This window comes from Melospiza melodia, chromosome Z (assembly GCF_035770615.1).
Source record: "Melospiza melodia melodia isolate bMelMel2 chromosome Z, bMelMel2.pri, whole genome shotgun sequence".
Classification (NCBI taxonomy): domain Eukaryota; kingdom Metazoa; phylum Chordata; class Aves; order Passeriformes; family Passerellidae; genus Melospiza; species Melospiza melodia.
The window spans coordinates 43131369-43144774 of record NC_086226.1 but is presented as its reverse complement, the minus strand read 5'-3'; the positions used below and the strand labels follow the sequence as shown (position 1 = coordinate 43144774).

The 13406-nt window shown below is 35.0% G+C and overlaps 1 protein-coding gene across 6 annotated transcripts in view; it reads left to right on the top strand.

Annotated features, from left to right (window-relative positions):
- The window catches only part of FCHO2 (FCH and mu domain containing endocytic adaptor 2), an 86313-nt gene that overhangs the window by 30495 nt on the left and 42412 nt on the right, over positions 1-13406 (top strand). For all 6 annotated transcript variants that reach the window (XM_063180067.1, XM_063180071.1, XM_063180066.1 and 3 more), the window contains exons 9-10: positions 11083-11127; positions 13306-13378. In XM_063180067.1, the coding sequence (XP_063036137.1) occupies positions 11083-11127; positions 13306-13378 (118 nt within the window). The remainder of the gene's footprint in view (positions 1-11082; positions 11128-13305; positions 13379-13406) is intronic.

Below are 13406 nucleotides of genomic sequence, written 5' to 3'. Positions count from 1 at the left end.
CCAGTTTACAGACCAAGATATAATGCAAAACAGTGTCAAATGCTTTGCAGAACTCCAGGTAGATGATATCAGTTGCTCTTCCCTGATCCACCAGTGATGTAATCCCATTGTAGAAGGCCTTTGTCTTCATTAATTTGTTGTGGTATCGTTTTTAGTGGTTGTTGGTCATTTGTTCCTTTATTTTTTCCCTTTTTTCTTAAAAAAATTTGAAGATGAAATCAAAACTTCAGCTGTAATGTGGATTGAAAAATGGAAAGCCATAATCTTGTTTGCTCCCTTGCTCTGCAGTAAAACAATGATGTGCAGATGACAATTACTACATATGCTGTGCTGTTATTTAGTGTGAGGGAGAGAGGCATTGGGTCATTTTCAGCTGTAGTAATTTTTTTTTAATTATTGGTTTTGTGCTAGCTTAATCCATGTTTCAGTAGCTGAGAGCCCATAGAAATACTTCTTGTCTTTTTTCATTATCCATTCAATAAATTTGAGCTTTTTACTGGGTCTGAAAGAGATTTGCATTTTTAAAAATATTGAAAATTTGTGTCTGCAATTAATCTACTCTTTGGATTAAATTATAGCAGTAGTTTACAATGTATATTACCAACAGTTGCTGTTGGTCAGCCATCACTGGCTCTTGTACATATAGTAAAGTGTTTGACTTTTGTTTCTCTTATCATTTTAGGTACCTGAAATATAGCATGAATATTTTTAATAAAATGGTGGTTCCACAGAGAACAAGATTCAGAAAGGACAGATGTAATGTTCCCATTCTGTTTCTTCCCGCACCAAATGCAAAAATTGACAATTTGGTTAGTAATCTATAATGGGGATTTAAAAAAAAGTTTGGCTTGTTGATTTTTGAAGCTATTGAAGACCTATTTCACTTTATTTGCCCATGCAGAAGAAATGGTCTCAAGGCTCCTAGTAACTCCAGTCATGGAATGGAGTAAGGTCATGCATGTCAAGTGGAGACATAATTTCAAAATGACAAAAAAAAAATCCTGAATTGCTTTCTGGAAATGGTATAAAGTAGATTAAGTTGATACAATTTTTAGTGAGTTAGGACTGCTATAATGTCAGGATCACTACTTTTTCACAAGGTAGCACATACTAGAAGAAAATACCCTGACATCTTTCTTAGTGTGCTGGTGATCCTTTTCTGTTATGAGAGAACATATTTGGGAGCTCTGCTTGTTAGCAGAGATCATGAAGCATTAAAGCTTCATAAATATAAACATCTAACCCCCAAATTTTTTGGGGGGTTAAAAAATTTTTACCTAGCCTTTGATTCTGTGAACTTAACTGAATTGTTGCTTATTTTATTAGAATGAGTTTTTATGTGGCTATCTGTTGGTGGTAGCATTGCAAAGTTTGGTGTGAGTTTATCACATGTGTTCAGGCCTTTTGTAGTTGCCTATTGTGAATATTTTAGTCCTAAATGTCCATGAAAAGTACTGCTCATGTGTTTTTTCCAAAACAAATACAAGAGTGTCAGAGTGAGCTGCACCACAGCTGAAAAGTAGTGCTAGTAGTGTTAATGCACAGTTGTGCTCACTCCATGTTAATGGTTCTGTTAAGTTAGAGTGTTGTGTTAAACAGCCTGTTTTGTATCTAATGAAGAAATGTACCAAATGAACAAGGTTAAGCAGTGGGGAAAAAAGAGGGTTAAGAATAAATGTATTACTCCTAAAAATTTTTAGAAACAAGTTAATCCTTTCCCAGACTTTAAGAGTCAATTCCACTGAATATGGAAGTTTGCTTTGATTAGCACTTAGTAGCATTTTATGTGGTTAAATAATGAACTCTGTTTTGAAAGAAGGACTTTAAACAGTGCTGGGTGTGGCATTTATTTTTTTCCGTGGGTTAGTTTGATAACATAGTAGTTTACAGCACATATAAAAATACTGTTCTAGGACACTAAACAAGTTACAAAGTAGATGTAAATAAACACTGCAAATGGTTAATACTGACTTTTGAACAGCTCTGCAGGACATCTTTGAGTTTCTTTTCCACAGGGAAGGGTAACAAAGCAAGTATTTATTTTATGTTCTTGTAAATTATTTTCTTTGTATTTTCTTTAAATACTGTGAATACTTTAGTGCTGCTGATGTTTGTGGTTAAATGCACAAATAGCTTGGAATGTCACAATTTCTCAAAGATTGTGCCCACATATAGTTCTACACAGAAGACTGACTGAGGAATGAGCTTAGTTTATCAACACCGACAGTGTCCATGGGATTCAGCAAAGTATTCTTTGTAAAAGAGGGCAGACTACTGCTGTATTTCAGAAGTTAATTAAAGAAATTAAGTATGAATATTTTTAAGGATTTGACGAGAAGCTGGGCTTGAGGCAGGTTGAAAAATCTTTAAGGGTCTTACGCTGTAGAACTGATTTTGAGAAGGAGATACAAGCTGAAAAGCTGTACCAACAAATGTATCTTAACTGCTGTCCTTAGATGTCTGTTTTATTTTGCCTAAAAAATTTGGTCCTTTCAAGAAACTGCCAAAGTGTCTGTGGGCTTCTAGTCTGAAGATCTACCAGCACAAATTTTTAATAATTACATATATCTAAGTTGTAAACTTGCTTTAGAATGCAATTTATTGATTTTTAATGGTCTGGAGAGTTGTAAAGGAGAATGTTTTATTGAGAGAAATATTTGAATGCAAGTGGAAGAATCATAGCATTGATAAAAATATCTTGGACAACATCAGTAGACATAATAGGGCAAGAGCTAGATTGTGGATGATCTGGAACACGCAGTAAGATAAAGTACTGTTGGGCACACTCAATATTTTTTCCTACAGGCAAACAATTCCGTTATAGCCTGCTATTTAAAAGAGTTTTTTGCGATTGCAGGAGCAAAGCAACGTCCATTTCAGTAATTTAAATAGGAGGAATATTTTAACTAGGAGGTAGTCATCACAAAATGCAGTAGGATATATGATGGATTTTACTATGTCCAGAAAAATTTCATAGCTTTAAAACAACTGAAAACAGAAAAAACACGGAGATGTATTTTATGTTGATAAAGTAAATAAGACCTGGACTTTACTTATATAAAAACATAACTTTATATATAATTAACATTTAGGAAAGATTTGATATTTTGAACTTAGTTATTTGGGGTATATTTTTCTTTTAAGTTGGGAAATGTTCTTTGTTTTCTAATGGAAAAAAGATCTTTTTGCCTGAAAGTTCTGAATGCTGTAAAATATATTACCCTATTTTTGCTCCATAGGGTCATATTAAACATCTTAACTTTTGATAATTTCATGGGCTTAAGTTCAGAACTTCAGTAAGGAACCATACCTCTCTTCATTTACAGAATGTGTGACTTCTAAAAAAGATGTGATTCTTTGAAACTGTCTTTGAATATGTGAGCTATAACTTGACATATTTACAGTGTCTAGTGTTCCAGAATCTTAGCTGAATCTCCTTGAAAGTAAAAGTATCTGTGCAGTTCGTTCATCACTGCATACTTGCATGGTCGTCTTCAGCAGGTGCATCATGCACCATGTAGATGGGCAGAGCCTTTTGTTACAGATACTTATAGACTAGAGTTATGCTGTTGTTTAGTACTTTTTCCACACCTCTCCTTTAGTTTTCACAAGACTGCTACTTTCTACACAATTTGCTGGAAGAGTGTAGAAATGAGGAGGTTGCTAGAGGAAGAAGAAGCTTCCCAAGTACTACTCATTTAGAGAGTCAGCAGACAGCTGAGTATGTATTTGTACATATAGTGTATGTTGGCCTGCCACTTAGCTTATGAGTACTTAAAACCAGACATATTTCACATCCTGTTGTTTATGCAGAGAAAAATATGGAGTGAAGCTGAAGCAAAAGCAGGAGTAGAAAAGGATGAGAAAAGGGGTTGTAATGCTCTGCAGATTGGTGTATTAGCTGACATTATTTTGCTGCTAACAGACCTCACACTTCCATAGATCATTGCTTTCGTAGATCACAGCAGTGTTTGTTGTCATACTCAGATGTTGCAGCCTTGACAGATCTCTACCTTGAATCATTGCTTTTGATACCTTTCCTGCCTCTTTTGAAAACTCTTGTGTTATCAGAACAGGGAAAAATACTTTTTAACTGATGTTTGCCACCTTTTATTTTAGAGAAAAAAAATATGGTCTTTCCTTCTGATGATAAACATCTTAATTGATAATGATTATTTTAAGGCTACTCAGATTATGATCCTTTTCTGCTTTGTTTTTGGTCTGTAAGCCACATAGAAATAGGCCCTTGAGTATAATAATGATATAATGGTATCCCCTTGAGTACTTGCTGTATTCACATAGTTTACAGCCCAAGGACCAGAAAAGCCTGAGCTGGATAATGTTGCCTTTGATTTGGTTAACTGAGTGCAGGGTTGGAGGTCTAATAACAGAATCAGAGGTAAAATTTTTCATCTGAAAAAATTCTTCCCAAGGAAGTGCTACATGTTGCTACTGATAATTGTCATTATTTCTGGTGCCAGTATCACCTCTACCTTTCACTTTTTTTTTTCTTTAATTGAATACTATTACTGTGCTATAGTTTTCTTTTTTTAATTTTTTTTTAAAGGAAGATTTGGTGAGACATTCAGCATCTCTAGAGACTGTGTATCAGCTAGGCTGATATATCATTCTGAGGATATAACAGCGAGTAGTCAGAAGTTCAATGATTGGTGTGATAATTGGTATATTTATCCAATTAGATTAAAGGATAAGGTTTTGCCAGTACTATTTCAGTGTTTTCCCTCAGACTGACCTGTTAGCATGCCAGTTTTATTTGTTTGTCCCTTATGCTCTTTTTTTGGCAAAGAAGAGCTGACCAAATCCATAAATAAAGATTTGCTTGTAGCAGTTTGGTACTAGCATGATCGCTGTATCACATGTATGAAATTTAGTTCAAAGAAAACAGCTGCTCATCTTTACTCTATATTCCTCCAAAGATCTACTTTTATTTGGTTTTATCCTTCTTTTTTTTTCATGTAGAATAAAAGGTCCTTTTCTAGGAAAAAAACATTCTTATTGTTTTATAAAATCACTTCTTATGTATGGACAGGCAATAAAAATGGTGAGTTAGTGTTAGAAACACTGATGTTGACAGAATATATTTAGGCTTCCTGGCATCTGAATTTGAAATTTTTTCCTAAACATGTCACAGGATCAGATGATAGCAAGAAAAAGATTGCTTATATGTTTGTGTACATACAAAATTGACCTTTGTGATGCAGCTTGACATCTAAACACTAAAAGCAGTCATTTGTTTTGACAGCAGAATTAATTGAGGCTAAAACAGTCGAAATTCCACTTGTATCAAGCTGTTCATTAGGAACTGCTGTCTGGCTTTAGTGCTGTCAGAAAAATAACCTGTTCTGCTATGATTAAATAGCAGAATGATGGTCGGTCCACTGAGTTTGAGAGAGAGGTTGAATAAACTTTCTACTGCGGAAACAATTCAGAAGTGACACGCTGCAAGGGGGGTCAGAATGTGCATTGATATCCAGCTGAGCTGTCAACTGGCGCTGAGCCAGGCACGCAAAGCTTTGCCATTTGAAGCAGCATGTGAAGCATATGCAGTTTAAAAAAATTGTCCTCCTTTCATGCATGATTTACACTCAGAGAAAAACTTTTGTTTTTGTTGAAAACAAGAATATGGTGTGTTACTGCATTTGTAACTACAGGTACAGATTTATGGAGTAGTTTTAGAAGATTTTGCTTGAAACAGATATGTTAATGTTTATGTGTGTGCATGCATGTGTGTAAACTGAATCCTCAGGCTGCTGGGAAAGGCAGTTTTGGGGGTAGTTCTGAGGGTCTGATTGTTTCTAGTTACTGAAAATTTATGTGGAGTTGATACCAGTATAATGTTTCTTTCTGTCATACATGCTCCCCTTAAGATGGAAAGGACACAGTTTCAAAAGCAAATGCAAATGTAAGGCAGTTCTTATTTGATTTGTTGACTTCTTGATTTGTTTAACTTTTTAGCTCTGTGGGATTTTCCAGTTCATTGATATACGTACTGGGGGCACTTTTTCATGGTATGACATAATGTTATGTTTTCCTTACTAGCAATATTGGTTGACTTTTGCATTTGACTTGTTTATTTAAGAATCCAAACAGTAAAATATTTTTTTCCTCTCAATTGAGGAAAGCGGGAGTTATTTTATTGTTTTGACACTAGCAAAACGTTCTCCCTCACAGAGGTTTTGTGTAAAAATTATACAGACAGGCTAGAAAACCTGTATCTAAGATTTTGTGGAGAGAGGTTTTGTTTTTGTTTATTTTTTTAAGTAGCAGGTATAAGATAGTGGTTATAAAGATAGTTTCTGTTTAGTTACCTTAAATATACTCTGAAAGTACTGCTGCCATAGATGTGAGCTAAATACATAGGAGATTCCATTAGATAATGTACAGTGCAATTACATCTTCTTCATTTGTCTGTTAAAAAAATATTATCTCCTTATTGCTAGCCATATAATGAATCTTTAGAGGCATGAAAGCTCACATACTCACATGCCACTTGCAGCAAGAGAAATGTTTCATGTAGTTACTGAGCAGTCTAGGAGATGCATCCTGAGATGCACCCTTACTTGCTGGTGCTTGATTTATGCAAGTGTCACTTCTTAAATTATGAAATTATGAATTCAGTAAATTATGAAATTAACTAAAATTTGAATTACACTGTGTTGTATTATTGTATAAATTATATTTGTACAAATTACTTTTTTCTGTTCCAGCAGACAAAAGCTGTGTTATTTACAAGAGCCTAACTGATCCAATCCTGGTGTATTTGCTTTAGTCTCTTGTCATTTAGCAGCTGTCTGCCTCCATGTGTTTGTGAAACCATACTCCATTTGCTTTCTCTTCTTGTCCTTATTTTGTCCCTGCTGGTAGAATACTGTGAGCATTCAAAAACTCAGTGCAGCTTGCAGTGATGCTTGCTAGGAATTTGTATGTACAATTAGAGGAGCTTACTGATTTTTAATGTCTGCTTTCTTTGTAGAATACTACTATTTCTCATTAGCATCCAGATAGCTAGGTATATATACTTAAGTGACGAAAATCCCACTAGATACTCATGTCTCTTTCTATTACAAACGGTAACCTTCATTTATGCACTGTATTTATTAACTTTTTTCTGTGTGTCTACACTATCAAATACATGCAAGTGTATATTGAGGTATTTGAGGTGTTAAAGCCAGTGTTAGCAAAGTTTGGATTAATATAGCAGCAGGGAGAGTAGAGACTTTTGAAAATTGTGGTCTCCTTGCAACAGAACATTAAATCAGAGACCTTTGCAAGGATTGAACTAGATCTCAGCTATAACTTTTTATTTACTCTGAAAAAAGTCTTGAAATGTCTTTTTGTTTTTTACACTTTTTGTTTTTTACTGCCATAGTTTTAGAATTTGGTTTTGTGTTCATATGAATGGTTGAGAATGGGCTTCCTTCTCAGCTCATGTTATTGTCTTGTTATGAGAAAAAGAACAAAGGAAATTTTAGTGCTTTGATTGCAGTACTGCCAAATAGCAGTGTTACCAGTATTATCACCTGCACTAGATGGTTCTTTCAGTGCCTTAGGCTATCATGTGGCATGAACTCTAGTGACAGCTTTAGGGAACGACTTCAGTCCCCAACATCAATACTACTTCTTAAATGTGAAGCAACTGCTTTTCTTTTTTTTTAATGCTGCAATGGACAGTGAATTTGTTTACTTGCATCAAAAATTGTAGCCATTGTAATCATTCACATTTTGAGCTGACACCTTGTCGGTGTTAAGCCTTCATCTACAGTACAATCGTTGGGCACAAGCCTGTTCTGAAAACTTTTTTGTATCCTAGAGGTAATGCATCCACCTTCAAAACTTAATGTAGTTGTTACAGAAGTTATTGAGATACCAGGACATCAGTTTGCATGCTTTGACTTCCATTGGTATATCTGTCTGGCAATCTCCATTAATGCCAAACCGCTGATAGTTCTTGACTATAGCAACTTCTGACTTCGTGACTTCTGATTAAGGAATCAGAAAGATATGCATTATGGTGTCACAGAGGAGAAATCTTTCTGAGTTGGGATTTTTTTAGACGTTTGGGGAATTTTTTTTTCTGTGCTAGTGCGGCTGCTTTTGTTTCCATGTTCTACACAGTCAGTGGGCAGTGCTGGAAAACTTTCTAAGAAACTGTCTGAATTCCTTATTGATGCTATGCTGTTACAACAGCCTGTGTGCCTAAGGCCTTCTGGGTGACTAGGAGACTGCAGCTAGTTCTAGCAGAGGACAGTGTGGTGACAACACACAGTTCTGGCTGGACAGCAGTGTTATCACCTCTTTGGACTCAAGCATCTGTCCTAAGGAGACTCCAGCTGTTATGCAGGCTGTTGAAAGCTTCTCACAGCTATCCTGTTTTCTAAGTTAGTAGACTATAGAATGCCACACTAGACAGGAAATGTCTGTTTCTGAAATGTTACTTTGATTAAAAATATTATGCCCAAGTCAAAATATGGTACTCTTTAGGCAGACATATAGGAAGCAGAACTGTTGGAGGTCTGAAGTTACAGAACAAAACTTGTGAGAAAATTTAAAACTGTTAAAATTTCACTACATTCAAAAGGGCAAGCTGGATTCACAGAATATTCCTTAGTCGGAAGAGTCGGATCCTCAAGTCCAACTCTTCAGTGAATAGCCCACATAGGGATTGAACCCACAACCTTGGTGTTAATAGCACCATGCCCTAACCAACTGAGCTAATTAGAGACAACCATTGACATGAATTTCTGAAATTCTGAAGGAAGAAGGGCCCTATACAAATTTGAGTAGGAAAGGTAAGTTTCTACCAAAGTAGGTTTTTGTATTGTAACTCGTTCACATGATATCTGTGTGTTTCTGTAGTAAGGAAGAATATATCTTCAAATATAAATTCTTACTAGGTGTAAAAACCTCACCTTTAAAGACAAGTGTTTTAAGCAAGCATATTGGAAAAAAATAGAGTAACTTGGATGTGTTTTTGAAGAAAATCTTTCCTTTCTGATTATGTTAAAGTGGAAGTTAAGATACTGATCTGAAATATGGATAAACTGTATTTAAGCCTTCATTATTTTTTTTAATCATTAGTGTAAAAGTTTTAAAATTAAGGGGATCACTCTTAGTAGAAGGGGTAAAGAAATGGTGGAATTCTGAAAAAGCCTGAGTATTTTATTCCTCTGAAAATATATTTAAGTCTCAGTGTTTACAGGTTCCTTTCTTTTGCTTTAGGGACGAATGTCATTGTTTTGGCTTCTTAAAGATTTTTCCTAGCAAAATAAGAATATGTATAGAAGCAAGAAATAGAAGTAGTTGAATCATTAGCAAAGTGATGAAAAATATGTCGTCTGAAGTGTAGTTCTGAAGAAGTAAAAGTTGAGTTCTTCAGCTTCTACATTTTATGGCATTTTTATGAATGTCTTGCTTAATATCCTGTGAACAATAGTTTAATTTTGTAAAATAAAATGTTGATTAAATCAATATGGAGATGTGGACATGTACTGTTCTAAAAATCAGTTTTCCTGGTCTTTTTTTTCTGTTATTTTGTTTTACAAGATAGTCAAGTTTGCTTCATTTTGGAGCATGATGACTTTGTTTTACTGTAGATTTAGGGAAGAGCAAAGGAAAAAGTATTGGAAGACCAGTGTAAAATGTGCATATATTTATGAGAGAACTGTAAGGAATTTGCATCTTGTCTTTCTGTATTGAATAATTAGACTTGCATTTGAAGTCATTTGCTAATTGAAATTAAAAGATCTGTTAAGACTGCTATTTGAGATTTGTCTTTTAATATTCTGCTTGCAGGAGCATCATTTGGAGGCCAAACAATTACATTATGATAAGTGAGATATTGATGGGTTCTAGTCCAAAATTCTGATCCTGCTGTTTACAAACATTTAAATTTGTTTTTACTGATTAGGAAAATTTTGCAAACTCAGTCTTAATTACAGTAAATATAAATTAATACTTAGAGCATGCCATAATTAAAAAAAGAAAATAAGTCATTAGAAGTATTTTTTCCCCCCTCTCTCTTATCTGTCACGTTTCTGTACATAAACTTGTGTGCATGCTATCAAAGAGTTTGTAGAAAGGTAAGGAATAACCCCTGTGGCACAGTGATAGCATGCTAAACTTTTTTTTTCTTCTGTGGATACGGATACAAGGTAATCCAGCATGGGCTGGAAGAAAAGGTGCCGGCCTGCATGTGCTCTTTGTTTTCATTGCACTTCCACAAGTATGATGGTATGATTCTATCATTCCCTGAACAAGATCCTATAGAAACTCATGCTGTTTTCTGTACACATGCTTCCTAAAATGTCTCAGAGTGGGATTAAATAAATTCTAGGTTTAGGAATATATAGGAATAAATAAGGCTTAGGACATCAATTTGCAATGGCAACTGACTGTTGTTATTGGCAAGTGACTGCTGTTGGACTGTTAATTTGTGGCAAATATAATGTGAGGAATTTCTTTAGATCTAGGGCTTAGCTAGTGTTCTCTTTTGGTTTGGTCCTGTTGGGTCTTAATGATTTTTTGGAAAAAAAATTATTTATTGCTGTGTTTTTTACATGGCACTTCTGATTGTGTAGGCTATTGGCTGTGGAGAGGAAGCACTAGAACTAGCAATGCAGGGTTAGAAAAAGTGTGACTTCCAAAATTAGGGCTAAAGCTTTTCCTTTTTCATTTTTACTTATACAGTTCTTGTTTATTAAAAGAAGGTAAATTTAAAACCTTACACTGATGCTATATTATAAATGCAATTTTGAATGAAGACACCAATTAGATATAGGCAATTGAATTGTAGTTAGATGATGACTAGTATTTTAATTTTTCAATATGAATTGAATTGTAGTTAGATGATGACTAGTATTTTAATTTTTCAATATGAAGGAGTGAAAAAACTGCTTCACATGTGTGATTTTGCAGTATCTTTGGCCATTGGCAGAGTAATTGTGCCTTTCATTTGCTACCAACATTTCTGATTTGATTATCTCATATTTTCAGGAAATATTGCTTGTCATTAAAAAAGATGAAATTTGACCTAATGTTTATCTTCATTGTCATTTTTTTAAGGCCCTATTGAGTTTGAAGAATGTAACACATCCAGTGTAGCTGAAGGTGAGTTGCCATAGCATAGTTATTTACACAAGAATTCTGTGGATTAGTACTTGAACTGTGAAGCAAAGTACTTGAACACATTCATCAGTGTGTGAGTCTATATAAATGTAAAGTGCTCCAGTAGACTAAAATGCAGTTTTCCTTTTGAGAAACAAACTTCAATGACAATAACACTGATGCCTTGGGTTTTAGCTTTTAAATTTTTCAGATTCTCTGCTGCCTGGTATGCAACTCTGAAATTTCATATTAGATATTAGTAGATTTTCTTCACCAGGTAGCTAGACAAAACAATCCTTTCCCAAGTAGAGAATCACAGACAACCATTACCCAGAAACTATAAACAGCGGCAAAGAGAAGGGGGCAAGCCATGAGACTTCATGACCTGGAGCTGTAATTGCACAATTGAACCCAATATATAGTTGAACCAAAACTTACAAAAGTATAAAACTCATGACCGGAATCCATCTTGGATTCATCCTGGGTGTAGCCCTAACTAGGCTCTTGTAGTGTCCAAGGTGTATCCTTTTAAGGCCTTTCAGTAAATACCTATTTTGTTCATTTAGCTAAGTCTAGTCTCTGTTCCAGATCAGCCTTTCTAGGCATCAAATCCTATAAAAGCTTTAAAAGAGTAATGCATAAAAGTCAGATAATTTGAGTGTTTCTCACGTGTACTTTGGCTACTTTGTCTTTGCAGAGGTTTGGATTTCATTCAGTTATGAATGTGTTGTAGCTTAATTTGCAAGTGTCAAAACAATGGACTCTTCCCATTGTTACTGTGTCAGTTAAACTAAGCCTAATGTAGTGTTATGGTTGCAAATTCTTTCTTTGTTGGTGCAGCCTTTTTTACTTAGGGGATTGTTTAGAGTGGTTAAGAACTGCTTTCTGTCCATAAGCTATGTCTTTACTTGTGGGACTGAGGAGTCAGCAGTATAACTTATAGCATCCAAAAGCTTTTTTAAGTTGCCAAGATTTTGGCTGAGACATAAAATCTCTTCTAACTGAAGCAGAGAAGATCCATATTCAGAAATTAGTCTCATACTCCATTTGCCATTATTTTGGTCTGCATAAGACACAGAGGAAAAACAAAGCCCAGACAATTAAAAATAATCTTGGAAAAAATTATGTTCCTCAGTATATATTACTGACTCTACAGCTACCTGATTTGAGAAGTTTAGAGTTACTGAAAATTTCTAGGAGTGGAGAGGTTTCTTATGCACTGTGTAATATATTTTTGTAAAGGTAAATACAATAAAGTGCTTGGATTAACAGTGGTTTAATTTTGGAAACCAAATTATTTCTACCACTCTCCTCAAAAGCACGCTGCCAGTAGTATCATGCATCAAAACCAAATTGTAGACTAGTTGGATCAGATGCTTGCACTTAGTCATTTTGCTTGGCAGTCTGCTTTGCCTCTGCAAACATTGTAAAGAAGCAGTTGTGGCAGTAAGTCTGAGGGAATATTTAAGTGTATTTTAGTTTTAGTACATTAAGTGGGAATGAAAGCAATATGAAAGCAATGAAAGTACTTTTTTCAGTACCGTAGCTGTATGTATCCAGTCCTAAAAGCAGGGAAGAAACAAAAGGGGAGAAGTGTAATTCCAAACTCGGTGAGAAGCTGTATTGGAGCTGGATGCAGCACTGGGAAATCATGAACTCACATCAGCTGGAAAGCCAAGAAACACTCTTATTTTTAATGGGACCAAGATACTACTTTTGAGGAAAGACAGGAGCTTGCAGCTTCTGGGAGCACACAGGGCAAAAGAAATAACAACAGGGTAACTGTTGAACTGCCGTAGCTGGGGAAGGCAATGTTCAGTTTCTCATCCATGACTATTCAGTATCACCTGGAGCAGCATCCTATTGAGTGTTTGTGAGCAGAATCTTCTTCCTCAAAACTGTTTATTAAAGAAAACAGAGTCTTTATACCCAACTTGGATATCCAAGTCAGTTTTTTAAGAATTTTGTAACTAATGTGTTGAACCCTATTTTGATTTTTTTTAAATTTGTATTTCGCTTAAAGCAAATTGGAATAATGTTCCCTTAGTTTGGCTCCATACCTGTCTCCACTGCATACCTGTGGCAGCATTTAAAACATTGGATTCGTATGCATCTGTGTTTGACATTGCTAAATATGCCTTTATCTCTTTGGTCTATGAATGAAAAGTGTTTGTTCCTTAGGAATAAAACCACGGAAAAGGAAGCCTTTTGGTTTATCAGGAATAATGAAAAAAGAAAAAGATACTGAATCTGTGTAAGTATATTTCCACCCTGAAGCCTTG